Source organism: Ostrea edulis, chromosome 7 (assembly GCF_947568905.1).
Source record: "Ostrea edulis chromosome 7, xbOstEdul1.1, whole genome shotgun sequence".
Lineage (NCBI taxonomy): Eukaryota > Metazoa > Mollusca > Bivalvia > Ostreida > Ostreidae > Ostrea > Ostrea edulis.
The window spans coordinates 742,828-764,802 of record NC_079170.1 but is presented as its reverse complement, the minus strand read 5'-3'; the positions used below and the strand labels follow the sequence as shown (position 1 = coordinate 764,802).

The following is a 21,975-nucleotide window of genomic DNA, read 5'->3' as shown; positions in this document are numbered from 1 at the left end:
GGTCCTTCATTCGAACAAACTTGAAAGCCCTTAAACCCAAGGATGCTTTTTGCAAAGTTTGGTTGAAATTTTCCCAGTGGTTTTGGAGAAGAAGTCGAAAATGTGAAAAGTTTACAGACAACGGTTGATCAGAAAAGCTCACTTAAGTTAACAAGAGGCCCATGGGCCACGTACATCATTCACCCCGAGTCATCTTGACCCATATCTGAAGACTTTCCATATATATTTGCATGTGAAACCTTAGTCCCTATTGTGGCCCCAACCTACCCCTGGAGGCCATGATTTTTATAAACTCGAATCTGCACTATGTCAGAAATCTTTCAGGTAAATGTAAACTTCTCTGACCCAATGCTTCTTGAGAAGATTTTTAAAGATTTACCCTATATATTTGTATGTAAAACTTTGATCCCATATTATGGCCCCCAATCTACCCCTGGGGGCCATGATTTGAACAAATGCGAGTCTGCACTTTCATGTAAATCTTAGCACTTCTGGCTCAGTGGTTCTTGAGAAGACTTTTAAAGATTTTCCCTATATTTGTATGAAAAACTTTGATCCCCCTTGTGGCTCCATCCTAACTCCGGGGGCCATGATTTGAAGAAACTTGAATCTACACTATGTCAGAAAGCTTTCATGTGAATCTCAGCTTTTCTGGCTCAGTGGTTCTTGAGAAGAAGATTTTTCCTATATATTTGTACGTAAAACTTTGATCCCCTATTGTGGCCCCATCCAACCCCCACGGGCCATGATTTGAACAAACTTGAATCTGCACTGTATCAGGAAGCTTTCATGTCAATCTCACCTTTTCTGGCTCAGTGGTTCTTGAGAAGAAGATTTTTAAATGACCCCACCCTATTTTTGCATTTTTGTGATTATCTCCCCTTTGAAAGGGACATGGACCTTCATTTGAACAAACTAGAAAACCCTTTACAAAAGGATGCTTTTGGCAAAGTTTGGTTGAAATTGGCCCAGTGGTTCTGGAGAAGAAGTAGAAAATGTAAAAAGTTTACAGACAGACAACAGGCAATCAGAAAAGCTCATTTGAGCTTTCAGCACCAGGTGAGCTAAGAAACTCAGATGTAGAGGAAATCTTTATTTACTTCCTTGTTTTATTTCATATAATAAGCATGGTGAGAATAATACATTGTTTTAATGGAATGACTAGTTAACCAGTGTATATCATTACCGTTAATTATCTCTGTATTTCATATGAACATATTCAAACCATCCCTCATCAAATAAAACACACAATAAAAATGACAGCTCATCTACATATGTACAACTCAATCCAAAATACGTTACGTTCATTGTATCATTGAACAAAAAAATATGTTGGTTGAAAAATAAGCAAATAATAAAAATATAACTTTGGAATACAATATCAGGAAATGCACACTTTATGTCTAAAATCATTTGGATTTGAAGACTTTTACAAAATATTTACTAAACATATTTAAAGAAAATGCACAGAACAGAGTATTTGGCATTGAACAACATTGGGTCGGTGTTGATATATACAGCAAAACCAGTTTCTAAGGAACTCGATTACTAAGAAATCTGCGATATAAGGAATAATCTTAAAATCCCCCGTCTGATTATCCTTCATTAATCCTTGACAAGAAAATAGTTTTAAGGAACTTAGTACATACAATTAATTAAGAGTGATATTTATTTCTCATAATTAATTCAACAATTTTATTTCTTTTGTTTATGATAAATCTAATCCACACATTCTATCCTGTTAAAATAGCAATAAATGTAAACTTACCAAATGTCCATTATATGTATATCTTTTATGTACAAACAATATCAAAATAAGTTTCAGAAAATTAAATGCTCCTTTGATTGGCAATAAGGAATTTGCTGATGTACGTGCAAATGAAAGATTTAACCTATTCATTTTTTAAATATAAGGAACAGCCTTGTAAATATAATTAGAGAACAATACTTACATAAAGATAAAGAATCTTTGAAAGTGTCACTTTGAATTCCTTAAAAGCAAGTTTTACTGTATAAAAAAATCAAGGCAGTATTGCAGTCATTTGGTTTAAAAATAGCACTATGTAATTTTTAATAAGTATTGCATTTATAAGATACACAGTACAAATACCTGTCAAGTACACAAATCATCAAAATCACATGACATCTTCAATATCTTACAAGATTTCAATCTTACATTTCAGCTGTATATTCTAAAATATCAAAATATCGCAGAGTAATAAAAGTTCTTCAAATCTTCAAATTCTTTCAACAACCTCTTATAACTTCAACCGTCTTGACTATTCAAACCAAAATTTAAAGGAAAAATTTGTATAACATAAAAAAATAAAATGTACTATGGCATTGCATAACATATATTAAGCTGGTACATAATTGGTGTGCAGTATTGGGTATAAAATATTGTTGATTTAAATGCTAGCTCTTTGATTAAGTCACACTCCAGCTTGCTTTTGATTTTCCTGCTTTCATTCATATATGAATGTTTGATTCATCAAACACAAAATAGCTATGCTCAAATTGTAACACCGAGCGACAAAATCTCACTATGATGCATTAATTCCAACGCTATCACATGACCCCACTTCAACTGTCATATAGTCAGGTGTCAGTTTCCATCAGACGGACAATATCGTCCAGTTTGGAGCCGAACTGAAGTCCGCTGGTCTCATCACCAGCGTCCAAATCTTCAATGATCTAAAATAGAAATTTGAAAAGTATCATTTCAGTTAATCTATAGATACAATTATACATTTCTTGACTTCTGTTTTCTGTTGGAATCCCATGACATTAAAACAGACATACTATATCTATCAATATTCATATGCACACTGAGTGTTTATAACTGCAGTTTGTTCATGATGAAATGGCCATCATTACAAGTCGTTAAGATATCACAGGCAAAAACATTTGAAAATGCAAATATCTACAAGCAATGTTGTTTTCCTTAAGCACACGCCAATGACTGCATTGTGAAATCACAATGCCAAACTGACAAATCATGTTAAAATTGAGCCACCATGTCTGTCCCAAGAAATTAATAGACAAGTGTGATTCATATTTAAATTCGAAGTTACAAGGCCAGTTTCAAAACTTTTGAAAGAATGTAAATTGCTGCACAATCACATAGCATAAATAACCCACTAATGCGCTTTTTAAACACGTCTTCTCTTAAGCACCTTTTATATCTGCATGAATTCTAAAAAATATCATTCATTGTTTAATGAATGAATGTATACAATGGTCACAGACAAAATCTCATTAGATCAACTTGAACACTATTTCATTTACCATATGAGAAGGATTGGGCAGCTGAGTCTATTTAAGGCTTATTAACAATGACTGACAGCTGAGTCTATGTGAGTTTTATTAACAATGATTGACAGCTGAGTCTATGTGAGTTTTACAATGATTGACAGCTGAGTCTATGCGAGTTTTATTAACAATGGTTGACAGCTGAGTCTATGTGAGTTTTATTAACAATGATTGACAGCTGAGTCTATGTGAGGCTTATTAACAATGATTGACAGCTGAGTCTATGTGAGTTTTATTAACAATGATTGACAGCTGAGTCTATGTGAGTTTTATTAACAATGATTGACAGCTGAGTCTGTGAGGTTTATTAACAATGATTGACAGCTGAGTCTATGTGAGTTTTATTAACAATGATTGACAGCTGAGTCTATGTGAGGCTTATTAACAATGATTGACAGCTGAGTCTATATGAGGCTTATTAACAATGATTGACAGCTGAGTCTATGTGAGTTTTATTAACAATGATTGACAGTTGAGTCTATGTGAGTTTTATTAACAATGATTAACAGCTGAGTCTATGTGAGTTTTATTTACAATGATTGACAGCTGAGTCTATGTGAGTTTTATTAACAATGATTGACAGTTGAGTCTATGTGAGGCTTATTAACAATGATTGACAGCTGAGTCTATGTGAGTTTTATTTACAATGATTGACAGCTGAGTCTATGTGTGTTTTATTAACAATGATTGACAGCTGAGTCTATGTGAGGCTTATTAACAATGATTGACAGCTGAGTCTATGTGAGGCTTATTAACAATGATTGACAGCTGAGTCTATGTGAGGCTGATCATCAATGACTAACCTCCTCCACATACTGCTGAACAAACTTGTACAACTTCTGTAAAGCAGCTGGTTTGGAGAATTTCAGATACTTTTGCTGCAACTGAAAAAGAAAGACCAAAGATTCATAAAGAAAACTGAGAGCATTTCCTAACATAGAGTATACATTTTGTGATTTCCCTAGAAGTAATCCACCCATTGAAATCCATTACAATCCTGCCTCCGACATCATCAGCAACAGTGAAGTGTGATCAAGCACTGAGAATATTACAATCCTATCTCAGACATCATCTGCGACCGTGAAGTGTGATCAAGCACTGAGAATATTACATCCCATGGTTGACTGTTTACTTACACTATTGAGCCGCGACATCTCACTCCAGAAATCAGCATCTGTTACAGCAGTCTTGTTAGCCAATGCTTTGAAAAACTGCTCAGTCTTCTTTTGGTAATGTGGTACTTCTTGGGCAAACAGAAGTTTTTGTAAGGAGGAATCCTATATATAATTATAACACAACACAAAATTTTATTTTGGTTAACTGATCTTTTTTTCTTCAAAAGTAAGTAATATCAAAAACAAACAAACCCAAATCCAAACTCAACTGACACCCCCCTCCCCCCCCCAAAAAAAAACCCCTTATTATCTTATAAAGCTTTCAAATCAACATCGTGGTCTACTAAAAAACATTTTTCTGACCTTGCTGATCTTGGTGGAATGGAAGCAATCGATGAAGACCTGCTTGATGACATTCAGACATGGCTCTACGTGTTTGGCTTTCTGGACGTCGAACAGGTTCTCAGGACGGACTAAGAGCGTGGCCCACACTCTCATAGCGTAGCTGAGCAGGAAAATAGTTAATGGTTACACACATCACCACTCGCATGCTCAACAGTTAACATTTAACCTTTCACCCCAATAACTCACCCACGTGAATTCAATTCTACATTGTGTTAGAAGAATTTACATGGAATCATTGGGTTTTGTGGGAACTCAATTGTCATGGACTTTTAAACCACAACGAAATTCACAAATTACAAAATGTTTCAATTATCACACCCCAACTAAACTGCAGAATATCAACAATCCACGAAAATTGAGCCCCATGAATTTAAATGATTCTACACTAATCAATGAACTGGTATTCACAGAAATATTCTTGCTTCATGGTGGCTGGAAGATATTCTTGCTACATGGTGGTTTACAAGCAAACTTCTTTTTGCAGTAATATCTACATACACCCAAATCATTAAGAAAGGGTGTATATTTATATGATTTTCAAAAATCGCTAAAACGCATCAAAGATGCGTATGGCCGAGTTGCAGTTTGGAAAATTATCCATGCTTGCATTCACGAAGTAAAAACATGCACGTATTTAATATAGTACATGTAGTTTATAAGTATGAAGCTTTGAATGGCCACAATAGGTATTTAGTGTGATAATGACCTTGACCTTTGGATTTCAAAAGCAACATGAATCTTGAATGTCATCGGCATTTCAAGTCTGATAAACATGCACCAGCAAGTAAACGTATAAAAGTTTGAGACAAGCTCAAATCTACAGTATATAGTGAAAAAGAGACCTTGACTTTTGACCTCAAAATAAATAGGAACCTTCCTCTTTTGGATGTGATCAAAATATGCAAGTCTGACAAAGACGCCCCAAGTAGTATAATAATAATGAATGGTTTTATATAGCGCCTTTTCCAGCGTATGCTGCTCAAAGCGCTTTACAATAATCAATGTACATTATTACCCTGGCAGACCTTATGTCAATCTAGAACTTTCTCAGCCTCCTAGGAAGCATACAGTGCAAGCTGCCATTACAAGCGCTAGAGTAATAACATTCTAACAATATCTTTCACTGTCTATAGCCAGGTACCCCTTTTACATTTGGGTGGAGTGTGAAAGTTAAGAGACCGAACAAGCTGAAATCTATGGCATTTAGTGACAAAGTGTCCTTGACCTTTAACCTTTTGACTGCAAATTAAATAGGAACCTTCCTCTTTTGGATGTGATCATGTTTTGTAAGTCTCACTAAGATGCACCAAAAAGTATGAAAGACCGGACAAGCTAATTGTGGACGCCGCCCGCCCACCTGGACGCCCATGTAACTCGGCTAAAAATATGAACAGTAATGTAGACTGTAGGATATTGGTTTACAACTGCAGTACCTTCATGAGGAAATGGCCATCATTACAATATGTAAAGTTATCAAAAGAAAAAAACATTGAAAAGATAAATATAAAGTTAGATTCAACAGACAGGGTGATTTTTGTATACCCCCTCCCCCCTACTACAGGGTGATTTTTGTATACCCCTCCCCCTACTACAGGGTGATTTTTGTATACCCCCTCCCCCCTACTACAGGGTTATTTTTGTATACCCCCTCCCCCTACTGAATTCAAAAGCTAGGATGAGTTTTATGACCATAATGTGCCAAATGAATAAATTTCCAAGTTTATAGAAACAAGAGGTAAGAATAACCCCCGCTTACCCCAATCTCCCAAAGGGTGTTGTTAATAGGTATAAATTACCTCTTTCCTGAGTGTAAAAATATGGTATGCCTTTGTAGAAGAAAATGGAAGATATAGTCCGAACACAAATCTATGGCATAAACCTATAATTTTGACTTTGAGATCAAAGGTCAAGGTCATATAGAGGTCATGAAGGTACCCGACACATCATCTCATGGTGATACACTCATGTGTCAAATATGGTATGCCTATGTCAAAGAACAAAGAAGTCATGGCCCTGACACGAATCCATTGTAAAAACCTTTAATTTTGACCTTGAGGTCAAAGTCATAAAGGTACATGACACATCGTCTCATGGTGATACACTCATGTGTCAGATATGGTATGCCTATGTCAAAGAACAAAGAAGTTATGGCCCGGACACGAATCCATTGTAAAAAACCTTTAATTTTGACCTTGAGGTCAAGGGTCAAGGTCATATAGAGGTCATGAAGGTACTCAACACATCATCTCATGGTGATCCACCTGTGTGCCAAATATGGTATGCCTAAGTCAAAGAACAAAGAAGTTATGGCCCGGACACGAATCTGCACAGACGGACAGACAGACAGAGTGATTCCTATATACCCCCCCCCCCCCCCCCCTGAACTTCGTTTGTGGAGTATAAATATTGGGACAAGAAGAACACATGATTATCCTTGTGGGTCTTCCTAGTCGCGGTTCTGTCACTTCCTGGTCATTTATTGGGACGTCAGACTGGAACCATAGAACCACCACTTGAGTCTTCAGCCACCATGAAAAATAATCCAAGCTATGCATTCGTTAGTTGTTTGTCACAGTGTTTATACTTCCTCATATCGTCTCTAGGTGAGAATTCTTATCTGCTATTCTAATCTTCACGTGAAGATGAGAGTAGAAAATTGGACTTCTTCTCTAGTGTGACGATATGACTTCCATAAGGCAAGTCGTTAAAATTATTTGCTCTCCTTTATAGCTAAAATATTGCGGGATAATTTTCATTTATACATGTATTCATACTGTGAGTATTATGACTTTTTGAAATAGAACACCAATCAAGAAATGAAAAACCTTGACCCCCCCACCCCTAAATTAATTACATGTATATCAATTAATATCCCAAATTTGTTAAATATGATTAAATATCAATTCAATAGACTTAAAATAATATATTTCTTCCTCAAATATTCTTGCATTAAGAATGGTTTAAGCAAGGCGAAGCATACAGCTAGTACTTGCACTTACAGCCAATATGTTACAGATATATATTTTATTGAAAGCAAATCATGCAATAAATCTAATTGTAGTCATAAAATAAAAACTGGTTGAGATGGCACATTTCACGGATTAGTAGTTACATCCCTTTCTAATCTAGCAATCCCTGGTTAAAAGTTGGACATGTTTCTACGTTTTATTCATAAATCGTTTCCAACCACATCCAACATACAAATAATTCTGATATTTACATGAAAAGCATGATGGGAATATATGCATAACTTTTATCCTTTGATGAATTTAACTCCACTTTTTAGCACTATGTTTCCCCCTAAAATAGCTCTTACAAGTTTACTGTTATTTCGGATTTCAAAAATTTCGGTTGAACATCACTGAAGAAACATTATTTGTCGAAATGTGCATCTGGTGCATCAAAATTGGTACCGTATAAGTTTTTACATTGATAATCTAAATTACATTTCATCTCTTCACCTACAGCTGCTTATGTATCTGTATGAGTGAAAAATTCTTGACCAGGACATAAAATAACATATTACATATAAAACAAGTTAAATACTTATTCTATAATTCAAGACAACCCAGAGCATGAATTTATATCCTCAAATAATTATAAAAACAGCATTCTAGAATTATAATCACCATGATTTACTTATCAAGAGAAAAACACAAGGTGTTGATTGCCAAACTACATACAATTCAATTCTTTTACAATTTTGTCTTTGTCAATGAAATAAACAAACCTTTACAATGACAAGATTATACTTCCCTTGTGGTGGTATAATTGCTACACAATCCCAAATATGAGGGAGGTAACAGAAACAGCATCTCCATGGCAACAGTCACATCAATCACAGTGGTGGCATTCCAATTTGCATATACTAGAGAAACCTGACTACTAAGCCTAGCAGTGAAGCATGCTTTACACAAACATGGGAGAGTGAGATCAATCCTGTACACACTAGAGAATCCCAATACCCCTGTACCAAATTCCAACTATCCATTCTTTTTTCCTAAAACTCCCAACTATTATTTGCTACTTTTTTAAGCTGTTTGATGTAATGAAGAGAGATCCACTACTTCTGCTCCCATCCCTTTTCTAAACCCAGCTTCCTTTATTTTATCCTAAATTAAAGGAATCTGGTGTTCTATCATATGGCACTCAATCAGGTTCAGTTTAGTGGGGTGGGAGACAGGATTGGGCGTGGACCATTCCTCATAGGCAATAGGTCTAAAGATCCGCTGTTATGCCTTCAGTGTCTATATATCAAAGATCTACCTTAAATGGTTCAGGAGATATTGAATATGTCAATTTTTGGAATCAGGAGGTCCAACTCCAAGGTCACAAGTTGAAACTCCTTAGAACAAGAGGTACTGTGAGCAATGCTCACTAAGAATACCCCCCGCTTACCCCAATCTCCCAAAGGGTGTTGGTAATAGGTATAAACTACCTCTTTTCTGAGTGTAAAAAACAAAAGGCATGACAAATCGAACCATATTGCTACTTCGATGTCCAGTGAGCTTGACCTTTGACCTTTTGACCTCATTTTCATCCCATGGGTAGTCCATATGTATGATATGGTGACTGTAGGTGGAAAGGATAACGCTTTAGAGCCCGGAAACCATATTGCTACTTCGATGTCCAGTGTGCTTGACTTTTGACCCCAAAATCGATAGGGAATATCTTCATCCCATGGGTAGTCCAAATGTATGATATGGTGACTGTAGGTGGAAAGGATAACGCTTTAGAGCCCGGAAACCATATTGCTACTTCGATGTCCAGTGTGCTTGACTTTTGACCTTTTGACCCCAAAATCGATAGGGAACATCTTCATCCCATGGGTAGTCCATATGTATGATATGGTGACTGTAGGTGGAAAGGATAACACTTTAGAGTCCGGAAACCATATTGCTACTTCGATGTCCAGTGCGCTTGACCTTTGGACCCCAAAATCGATAGGGAACATCTTCATCCCATGGGTAGTCCACATATATAATATGGTGATGGTAGGTGGAAAGGATAATGCTTTAGAGTCCGGAAACCATTGCGTCTACAGACGGACGGACGGACAGACAGACAGACGGACAACCCGATTCCAGTATACCCCCCCCCCCCCCCCCCCCAACTTGTTGCGGGGGGTATAGTAACAAGGTCTTGCCATAAAGAATCAATACACAAAATATAAAAGCCCAACCTTAAATAGTTCCAGGAAATATTCAATTGGTCATTTTTTTTTTAAAGTAGGCTAAACTTCAAGGTCAAAGTTCCAACTTCCCACAATGAATAATAAGGTCTTAAATTGCCATAAAGAATTTACATACAAAATATAAAACCCCTACCAATAATAGTTCCAGTAGGTTATGTTTTCTTAAAAGTGGGTCAAACTTTCAAGTTCAAGGTCATAAAGTCAAAATCCATGAAATGAAATGAAAGGTTTTGCCATACGAAGTATTAATACAAAATATGAAAGATCTACCTTAAATAGTTCAGGAAATATTGAATAGGTCAATTTTTTTTATTAAAAGGTCAAACTTTCAAGTCAAGGTCACAAGATCACACACCATTACATCACATGCAAGGTCTTCCTGTAAGAATGTATAGACAAAACATGAAAGCCCTAGCTTAGATAGTTAAAAAGATATTTTCAAAGATTTTTCCGATATATTTCATGTGCATGTGTGTCAGAAAGCTTTCAGGTAATGTTCATCGTTTTTGGCCCAGTGGTTCTTGAGAAGAAGAGTTTTAACTGCCTCTCATCCTATGTTTGCCTTTTTGTGATCATTTCTCCTTTGACAAGGGAATGATCCTTCATTTAACCAAACTTGAATCCCCTTCACATAAGGACGATTTGTACCAATTAAGTTTGATCAAAATTGGCCCAGTGGTTCTGGAGAAGATTTTCCTATATATTAGCATGTAAAACTTTGATCCCCTATTGTGCCACACTCTAACCCCAGGGACCATGATCTGAAAAAAAAAACAAACTTGAATCTACTCTAGACTATATCTGGAAGCTCTCCATATTTTTGCATTTCTTTGATTTTCTCCCCTTTCAAGGATTGAGGCATGTTTCTTCATTTGAACTAATTTGAATCGCCTTTACCCAAGGATGACTTATGGTAAATTTTATTGACATTGGCCCAGTATTTATGGGGAAAAGTCAAAAACATTAAAAGTTTACGGTTGGACAGACAGACAACCAAAATCTTATCAGGAAAGCTCACTTGAGTCTTTGACTCGGGTGAGCTAAATGATTGGTGTGATTGATAATTAAAACAGCAGATCCAACGGAGGAGAAGGCTAGGGAGGGTTAAAGTCCCCCACCCCCTCCACAACCCTACCCCACCCACCACATCCACTCCACCCCATCCACCCTGGGATTTATGACTTTTAAATTCTTATTATTGCTAACTCTACAGTTTGACCCCATGGAGAAATTGGGTTACCTGAAAAAAGAAAAGTTTAAACAAACACTGCTGATTTGTAACATTAAGTGTTGCTTAAATTGCGACACTTAATGATACAAATTGTTGTATCATTAGTTTTAATGTCATTTAGTCATTTAATGATACAACTAAAATGTTGTATCATTAACGGTTTAGACTGCAAATTTGTGGTTGTATCATTAAGTGTCGCAGCAACACTGCAAGTGGAACGCTTAATGATACAATTGTTTCATTAGGGGAGATTGTATCATTAACGGTTTATACTGTAGACCGTTAATGCGATAGTTTGTATCATTAAGTGTTGCAACTACACGCCTTAATGCAGTTTGTATCATTAATCGTAATTGTATCATTAGTGGTGTCTACAGTGCGCCAATCCAGCTGAAATGCAAACTGCACTTGTATTCCTCCGAGAGGAAGCCTTTGACTAAATATCAGGGCAATATCTACATCCGTAATGAAAACAAGCCTGGAAAACTGATCTATTTTTAGGCCAAAAAGTAGATCAAGGATGGACCAATCCAGCTGAAATGCAAACTGAACTTGCATTCCTCCGAGAGGAAGCCTCTGACTTAAAATCAGAACAATATCTGTATCCGTAATGAGGGAGATATTGTGAACAAATTTCAAAGACGTACGTGCATCTGTTACGGAAAAAGGTTTGGAAAACATGATCCTGGACGGCTGGTCAGCCAGACAGACAGCGCCATAAGATTATACCCCATCTAATGATGGGTGCATAAAAAGAAACATTCTCATACAGAATAAGGCATACATCACAGAGATTTCAAGATTGGAAAAACATTCTTACACAAAAAAAAAATTGAAAAAGAAACATTCTCACACAGAACAAGGCATTCATCATACAGAGATTTCAAGATTGGAAAAATATACACCCCCCCCCCCCCCCCCCCCCATGAAAGAAAGAAATTGTGCAAACTCTATCCTAATCCATTATAAATGTACAGATTTCTCAATCCTTAGTGAGAGCCCTACACTTGTTTATTTTAACTACGTAGCAGCTGAAGGTCATGAGCATTTTTAACATCCACACAAAAATTTGTTTTGACCATCAGAGAATATCTAGTGTTGTTCTACCTTTCACTCTTCCAACAAAGTAAAGTGTCTGGTTCAACACCATTCTTATTAGCCAGATTTTCCAACACTCCAAATAGGTAATGCACCACTAGAGGGACCGTATCGTGGTTCAGCACGCTGTCAAACACTTCTTTAATATTGTCCTGCAATACTAGCTGAAAATCCCAAGCACAGTGGTCAAGATTTCATTAACATAAATTCAATGTTAAAAAGTTAGTTATGCCTAAGAACAAGAGACCCACAGGTCTTATCAGTCACCTGGGTATTTAGTTATAAGTTCCACTAGTCCCAAGGTCAATGAAATCTAGAATAACATTTCCTATTTCGAGTACTAATATTCAACAAAAGTACATGTTTAAGTTTTCAGATTACACCTTTCTTTTAAATGTCCTTGAAAGTGCCTATAGTGATGAAAGCCTTTACATAATACATGTAACATCAACACAATGACTAATTTGAACCTATCCTAGAGTCAATACTGTGATGTTGTGAAATTCACAAGTTTAGTACATTCTTTTCTGCTTTTTCTAAATATGAATTTAGTTCTTATACCACATCAGAAAACTTCAAGAAGTATTTCAAATGATAAAGAAAATATAATCACTATATATTATAATAATTTTGGCTAAACCCTGGAACTTAGAACCGTTACCCCCAAGGATCATGATTCTTACAATTTTGGTAAAGGACTATCTACTCCTAAAAATATCTATCTAGTTTCAATTTAGTATCAATAGCATTATATATTCCCATGCAAAACTTTTATCTCTATTGTGGCCCAAACCTACTCCTGGGGGCCATGAATTATACAAATTTGAATCTGCACTATGTCAGGAAGCTTTCATGTAAATGTCAACTTTTCTGGCCCAGTGGTTCTTGAGAAGAAGATTTTTTAAAGATTTTCCCTATCTATTTGTATGTAAAACTTTGACCCCCTATTGTGGCCCCATCCTACCCAAGGGGACTATGATTTTAACAACCTTAAATCTACACTATGTCAGGAGGCTTTCATGTAGATTCAACTCTTCTGGCCCTTTGGTTCTTGAGAAGATTTTTAAATCACCCCACCCTATTTTCACTTTTTTTTTAATTAACTGCTCCTTTGAAGGGGGCATGGCCCTTCATTTGAACATGTTTGAAAACCCTTCATCCAAGGATGCTTTTTGTCAATTTTGGTTGAAATTGGCCTCATACCGTATATACTTGCCTATAAGTCAGTTGTATTTTTTAAGGTTATTTTGTAGGAGTTTGCCATTGACCCGCTTGTAAGTCGGTACAAATTTTTGTCAGAATCGGTTGACAATTTCAAGTTAATGCTCTAGTGTTTTTACCTATGTTTCAAAAAATATTTTGAGAAATTAATAATTATGAGGTGCTCAATATGCAAGGTGAAGATAACGAACAGTGATCAATCTCATAACTCCTACAAGCAATACAAAATAGATAGTTAGGCAAACACGGACCACTGGACACACCAGAGGTGGGATCAGGTGCCTAGGAGGAGTAAGCATCCCCTGTTGACCGGTCACACCCGCCGTGAGCCCCATATCCTGATCAGGTAAACGGAGTTATCCGCAGTCAAAATCAGTGTGCCAAGAACGGCTTAACAATCGGTATGAAACACGTCAGACAGCATTTGACCCAATGCGAGGTCGTATTGACAAACTAGATCGTTATAACGACCATAGAATTTGCGAAATGCTGACTTCAATCGAGATTGTTGAAATCCCTTTACCATCAACTTGTTTGTCAGTAGCTTACCTCGATTTAAAAACTGACTATACCCAGAACAAGCTCTTGCATATCGAATTAGTTGAGATATATAAACACCATATGCAGGTGATAATGGAATATTGCTACATAAATGTGGGAAGCTGACGATGGAGAAGCTGAAATCATCCCGTTTGTCATACAGTTGAGTTGTCAGTTTGCCGTTAATGTCTACTTTCAATAAAATATCTAAGTATGAGGCAGAAGTGGACGACTCTGTGGTGTTCTTTATTTCGAGCTCACAGGGATATATCAAATCGACATATGAATGAAAGCTATCATTGTTAATAGACAAAACGTCATCGATATATCTAAAAGTCGAATTGAAGGTCACAGCGAGAGATTTTTTCTTCTCACGTAGAAGTTTTTGAATAAATTCTGCTTCATATGAATATAAAAACAGGTCAGCTAACAAAGGAGCACAATTCGTGCCCATGGGAATTCCAACAGACTGTTGGAAGACCTGATCACCAAAGACCACGAAGATATTGTCAATGAGGAGCTCTAGCATATTTTTTATTTCAACTTCAGAGTACTTGTGCGTGGAATCAGAGTGGTGTTTAACAAAGTAAGTTTTTGAATGACTGATCACTAGATATGAGTATTTCCGTTTTCCGTTTTTGTTGAAGAAGCAAGTGTCTATGATGTCAAAAAGTCTAGTCTTTAATTTATCGTGAGGAATGGTAACTGTCATGATGTCAAAAAGTCTAGTCTTTAATTTATCGTGAGGAATGGTAACTGTCTATGATGTCAAAAAGTCTAGTCTTTAATTTATTGTGAGGAATGGTAACTGTCTATGATGTCAAAAAGTCTAGACTTTAATTTTTCGTGAGGAATGGTAACTGTCTATGATGTCAAAAAGTCTAGTCTTTAATTTATTGTGAGGAATGGTAACTGTCTATGATGTCAAAAAGTCTAGACTTTAATTTTTCGTGAGGAATGGTAACTGTCTATGATGTCAAAAAGTCTAGTCTTTAATTTATTGTGAGGAATGGTAACTGTCTATGATGTCAAAAAGTCTAGTCTTTAATTTATCGTGATCCAAGCCATATCTCTTTGGGGTTTAAACGCAACCCTTGATCTATTATTGGCAATGATCACTTGTTTACCTAAGCAATCATGGTCTCCTAATTACTGTACCTGACACCGTGTTTACTTAGTGGCGCCTCCCTAAAACTGTTATGGTGGGATCCTGCTATAATTCCTTGTATCAACAATCAAGTTTTTAAGAGTCAAGAATGATGATCTAAATTATCCGTTAACAATATTCAATCTTTTATGAAATATATTTCAGCCGGTATACATATGAACATTTCAATATTAAATCGGGTTCGCAATTCAATTTAACCGATAAACGATAGATTAGTTAAATTGAATGAAAGAATTAGTTACCGGTATGTAAATAATTTTTAAAATAAATAATATACACTTAACTAGTTAAAAGTATGAAAATATGTAAATACTTGTACTTATACATAATTTTAAAATACATAAACAATACGATGTGTCTAGATATTTGTGAACAATAATCATTTGTGTGGTAGTCCATGATAATCGTCGGCGTTGTTTAAAAAACACTACATTACGCCGCCCAGAAAAATACCAATCTTCTTAGGACACGCCTACAAGTCGGAGAGAGAGTTTTGGACCAAAAATTGACTCCCAAAAATCCGACTTATAGGCGAGTATATACGGTAGTTCTGGGAAAGAAGTCGAAAATGTGAAAAGTTTACAAACGGACAGACAGATTGACGACAGACAACGGGTGACTAGAAAATCTCACATGGGCTAAACAGGTATTATCTAAATGTTTTACACATACAATGCATACCCCTTTATCAAGTGGATATCACTCAAACAATAAATTATTTGTATCCCAAGGTAGTTGTTCCTACACCGCATGACGTAACATGCATAGGAACTGGATCAAGGGGACAGAATTCCCAAACAAGAGGCCCATGGGCCACATTGCTCACCTGAGTCCCCTTGATCCATATCTAAAGATTTTTCCTATACATGTATATTCGCATCTAAAGCATTGATCTCTATTGTGGTCCCAACCTACCCCTGGGGGTCATGATTTTTACAAACTTAAATCTGCACTGTGACATGAAGCTTTCATGTAAAATTTGTACTTTCCTGACCAAGTGGTTCTTCACTGTTGAGAAGATTTTTTAAGATTTTCCCCATTATATTTGTATGCAAAATGTTGATCCCTATTGTGGCCCCATCTTACCCCAGGGACCATTATTTTAACAAACTTGAATCTGCACTATGTCAGGAAGCTTTCATGTAAATTTAAACTCTTCTGGCCCAGTGGTCCTTGAGAAGATTAACAAATGACCCCATCCTATTTTTAAATTTTTGTGATTATCTCCCCTTCAAAGGGGACATGGCCCTTCATTTGAACAAATGTGAAAGCCCTTTACCCAAAGATGCATTTTCCCAAGTTTGGTTGAAATTGGCCCAGTGGTTCTAGAGAAGAAGTCAAAAATGTAAAAAGTTTAAGACCGACAAATAACTGACACTAGGCAATCAGAAAAGCTCATTTGAGCTAAAAATTGATGGAAGTGTCACAAGTGTTGTTAAATTCTTCAGAATTTGAAAACAATGAATATGTGAAGTAATTAGTTACCATCAAGGGAAAAGACCTGTCAATTTCATTATCTAGCCTAATTATCATCTCAAAAAAGGTGAAACAGCCTGCAGCTCGGCATTGCATACAACCCCTGAAACCCACCTTAGGTGACATGAAATAAAATCATTATTCTTAAAATGAAAACCGTTTTATTGACACCCCCCCCCCCCCCCCTGTCATAACTGTTCATCATGTCTTACTGTGTGAAACCAGATAGTTCTGAATCACATTGGGAAGCAAACACACGAAGATCTTTATTTACACATTTACCCCTTTCTCTAGTGGATTATCAACTTTCCAACTCCATGTAACAAATGAACCCGGGATACGCCACATTCAACTGCACAACAAACGATTCCCTCACAAATACTGACGCCAGAAACACAAGCACATCTAACAATGAAAGCTCCACAACCAGGTCACAGGAAATATAACACAAGCACATCTAACAATGAAAGTTCCACAACCATGTCACAGGAAATAGAAAAATTCTCTGAATGATGATATACATGGTGGAAAATTCATCGTCAACATTGAATATCCAAACGAAGACCGTGTGTCATCTATGACACAGATTCGGATGACTGACATATTCCTGAATAATCACACAACTTCAAGTAAAAAGTTTAAAATGTAAACTTATTTTTCTCATTTAAAAATGATCTTTTATGAATTAAACATTGTGACAGTCAATATTCATTTTTATCTATATTTCCCAGCAAACTATTTGTAGTACAGTGGAACCCCGTTATTACGTTCCCCCTTTATTACATTAGTCCGCATATTACGTTGGAATTTCAAAGCACAAAACCATTTCTTAACAAACTTATATAAAATAGACCTCCTTATTACGTTGTCCTAAAATGCCAGGACTCGGTATTACGTTGTAAAAATTCCGACAAAAACGTAATAAACCCCTAATTATTCAATAGTGATTCTCAAAATAATAAGCCATTCACACCTTGACTGTCTGAGGCAGTCACCACCTAAATTTCCTGGTCTGTTTGGGGATTAGAGATGCTTGACTGATCACGCTTCGATAGATCTAGCGACATCAATACAGGTGAATACCCCGTATAGAAGCCAGTGATAAACAATTAAATAATGTTTATTTAGAAATTGTACTCTATGAAATTTACTTCATTTTTCATATTTTGATAATCAAAGAAATAATTTCTCAACCGCCTGCGTGTTCAGCTCAGCATAGTGTGATTACCTTCGCTATTAAAACTCTATTCACGGAAAGCTTTGGTACCAAACAAGAAAGACAAGATTTATCGTAGCAATGTTACAACCGCTTGGGTAACTGCTTGGACATAGGTGATTAAAGGTGTTCAATTAAAAAAATTGTTCGTTGTTCGACATGCAGCTTGGGTGTTCGTAAATCTCGTCCATACATACACCAATCTATCGGTCGATTCGTGGACAGCATTTACCTCGGTGAATATTTAAAATCCCTTGATGCGCACATGATTTTAGTGCCATCATTTAGCGTTATAAATGAAATCTTCGTGCATCATTATATTTTTTTTATGTGGATTGCGCTTAAATTGTTCTCCGTGCATGTTTATCGTTGGTGAGAAGTGTGTAAGTGTAGGGTATCGTGTGCGTTTTGTGTCTATAGTTTTGTTGTTTTTTGGGTGGGATTTTTTTTATTGTGTTGTGTATTGTGTAATTAGAGAACTTAATAAAAACGATGTTTTGTTATTTTTTAAATACAAATGTTGAATACGAACCGGAACGAGTTATTGAGAGAAATTTACATGAACGCATTGTTTTAAAGTTGAACAAAATGGCGGTCCAAACGAATGCAGAAAAAGCAACGTTTATCAAAACATCCTTATGTATCCTACACCGAAATAAAGAAAAGGGATAAGAACATGAAGAATTACGGACATTAAAGATAAGATGTAAATAAAACAAAGTATCATAGTCTTTTAAACAAAGAAACAGTAAAGATATATTCACACACCCCTTCACGGAGTACCAACGGACGATATACAATTTCCAAATGATATTTTTAACGGATTTAACTGGGAACGTTTATTACGTAGCCCCCGGTATTACGTTATTTTATCGTGACAAAATGGAAAACGTAATAACGGGGTTCCACTGTAGTGTAATGTTAACGTTACGAATGTAGTTCGGATTGAGGTCAACAAAACAGGATATTTTGGAAAGCCTCTTGGGATAAAATATGTGATAAAAAGAATTTCCCATGGTTTGTGGTCGGATATGATTATTATCCAACTCATTGCTTGTTTACTGTCCCCTCACCAAACTCAGGGATAGAAAACACATGAGTTGGATAATAATCATATCCAGCCACAAACAATGGGAGATCCAATATATATATATATATATATATATATATATATATATATATATATATATACACACACCAAGTTTGGCCCCCCAGAGTCAGAACCTCTACCCCGGGGATCACTATGCATTAATTAAGTTCCTCTTACATATGTGTGGTTGTATAAAAAAAAAAAAATTGGTCAACTTTTGCCCCACCCCTCAAGCCTCAGGGGTGCTGAAGTCCAGAAATTTACAATTTAGGCCACCCTTGTCCAAAATATGCTTCATACCAAATTTGAAAAGAATTGGAATGATAATTATCAAGAAGTCAAAAATGTTCTATTGTTCACACATTTCGTAACTGATCATTTTGGCCCACCCTGATACTTAAACCCCTACCCCTGGAATCATCAAATTTACAATTTTGGTAAAGAACTACCCGCTCTTTCTAAATATCAATTTAGTATCAATAGTACTAAAGAAGATGTTATTTAAGTGTTTTATACATAAACACTATATCCCAAGTCTGACCCCACCCTGGGTTCAGAACCTCTAAATGAAATTTACAACTTTGGTAGGGGTCTTCCTACTCTACATCACTAAGCATTTAGTTTTTCTTATACATGTGTGGTTGTAGAGAAGATTTTTAAAAATTGGCCAATTTTTTGCTCTGCCCCTCAGGCCCAAGAGGTGCAGAAGCCCTGATATTTACAATTGGTGCCCCCTCATCCCAATAATTCTTCATATCAAATTTGAAAAGAATTATTCAAATTAAAATTAAATATGCTCAATTGTAAATGCACGATGACAGACACAGACCAATTGCAGTAGGTCACCTGAGTGACCATGATCCATGCATGTAATTATTGTTTCGAAAAATTAGTTTTAGAGAATTTAAAGTATAAGCTATCTAGTAAAAAATGGGGTCCCCCCCCCCCCCCCCCCCCCCCCTTTGAATCCTGTTCTGCATTGTTTTACATGGCTATCAAAGAATAAGTTGAAAATTCTAAATTTTATATTTACAGACCCTGAAACCTACTATTACACCAGTTACATGCTCCTAGCATATGTTTCCAACACAAAATGATATGCTTGCCACATGACAACAAGCGATTCTTACATGGAACAAATCGCTTTCAAAACGATACAAACTTACCTAGGTATAATAGTACACTTCTGAGTCTGAAGTATTGAACAAGAGGCCTACAGACCTTATTGGTCACCCGAGTACCAAATGACACAAGTTAGCAATGCTTGAAATAAACTGAAGGTTTTAAAGAAAATGTTTCTGAAAATTAAATCTTTTGAATTTTGGTACAAAGACATACATTTTTTTTTAATGTTCAGTAGTAAAGTAGAAATGCAAGAATATTTCAAAATTATTTACAATTACACTTCTTCATCAATTTTTACTACAATCATTTTGGCCCCACCCTGGACTAAATGGGTATAGGAATCATGAAATTCATAATTTTGGTCAAGTGCTACCTGTTCCTTCTAAATATCTATTTAGCTACAATCTAGTATTAATAGTATTAAAGAAAATGTCATTTAATTGTTTTACACAAACACTATATGCCAAAATTTGGCCCTGCCCAGGAGTCATAACGTACGTCTGTCCCAGCGGCAGAGATGCCAACCCCTTGGACTGTTTTTGAAGAGTAATCCAAAAAGGCTGGGGGTATGGGGTCCAGGGACAACGCCCCGGGGGGGTGGGGGTGTTCAGGGGGCCACAGGCCCCCAAGAAAATATGAGATTTCGTGAATTCTAAACACAATTTCAAGCTATTTCAAAGGCATACTTACATACCTGAGACTGGACAGTTGCACATTTAATATATAAATGATGTAAATTTGATAAACAATTGTCTCTGTTATTTTATTCTACTTCATTATAATCATTTAGAATATGCAAGTTTCACTCTTGTATTTTCTCAACAAATTATTTGACAAATTTGAATCATGACTGTGAATGTGTATGTTTGACATAAAGGTTTTGTGTTACAATGGAATTCAGAGTTGAGCTGTTCATGTTGGGTCTGTATTTTGTTGGTTTTTTTATACTGAAGATTCTTTCGTACGAATGAAAGATGGTCAAAATGGTCAGCATGATTTGTGCTAACACAGTCTGTATTCAAAACCAAGCTCCTGAAGCATTTCGAATTTGTCAAAGCTCCTTGTCCAGTATCTCTTTTTGCCAGACAGTATCGGGGATACTGTCCAATGGAAATGCCACCACTATTGGCATATTACATGTATTTTCAACAATAAAGAGCACAAAGTTACCTCAGCTTGTATCACTGAAAAGTCATTAGTCTTCACAAATGCCCCAGTCATTTTATTCGAATTTTGCCAATTTGGTACGTTCCTGATACGTGTTTAAGGTCATGTTTTCTCCTATGTGACATATTCACATCAAAACTGCAGGCTGCAAAAACCATCATGTTCATTCCGTTTTGATTTTGTAAATACAGGGGCAGTCTTGGAATATTCCCTAATAAAGGACTAAAGCCAGAAATCATGAAAAATGGCCCTGTTTCCAAAATTTAAAATCTTTTGGGGGTCAAAAGGCTACAAAATTTGCTTTCTAAATCAATTAATTTTATCCGATTTCCTCTACGCATTTTCTTTCTACGGGCTTCTAAATATAGCAATGAAATGAATGCATTTACATTGTAACGTCATTTTGACGTCGTTATATTGCTAAGGTAGTTAATTAACGAAGTCAATATTTACTCGAATGGCGTAAAGGAGAAAAAACTGTATCATTTAATATTATTAAGTTCTTCATTAAATTTCCTCGTGGATTTTCAGATACAATGAGTATTCATTTTGATAATAAATATGACATTGTATGGAAAAAGCATTGTGTTTTGCATGTAAGCTTGTGAAATGCAATG

The 21,975-nt window shown here is 36.0% G+C and overlaps 1 protein-coding gene across 3 annotated transcripts in view; it reads right to left on the bottom strand.

The window, feature by feature from the left end:
- Positions 1-1,080: 1,080 nt before the first annotated feature.
- LOC125655395 (plexin-A4-like) overlaps positions 1,081-21,975 on the bottom strand; it is a 197,262-nt gene continuing 176,367 nt past the window's right edge. For all 3 annotated transcript variants that reach the window (XM_056142959.1, XM_048885664.2, XM_048885665.2), the window contains exons 33-37: positions 12,365-12,519; positions 4,791-4,932; positions 4,449-4,589; positions 4,116-4,196; positions 1,081-2,694 (exon numbers count right to left, since the gene is read on the bottom strand). In XM_056142959.1, coding sequence (XP_055998934.1) covers positions 2,599-2,694; positions 4,116-4,196; positions 4,449-4,589; positions 4,791-4,932; positions 12,365-12,519 — 615 coding nt within the window. In that variant the 3' untranslated portion in view covers positions 1,081-2,598. The remainder of the gene's footprint in view (positions 2,695-4,115; positions 4,197-4,448; positions 4,590-4,790; positions 4,933-12,364; positions 12,520-21,975) is intronic.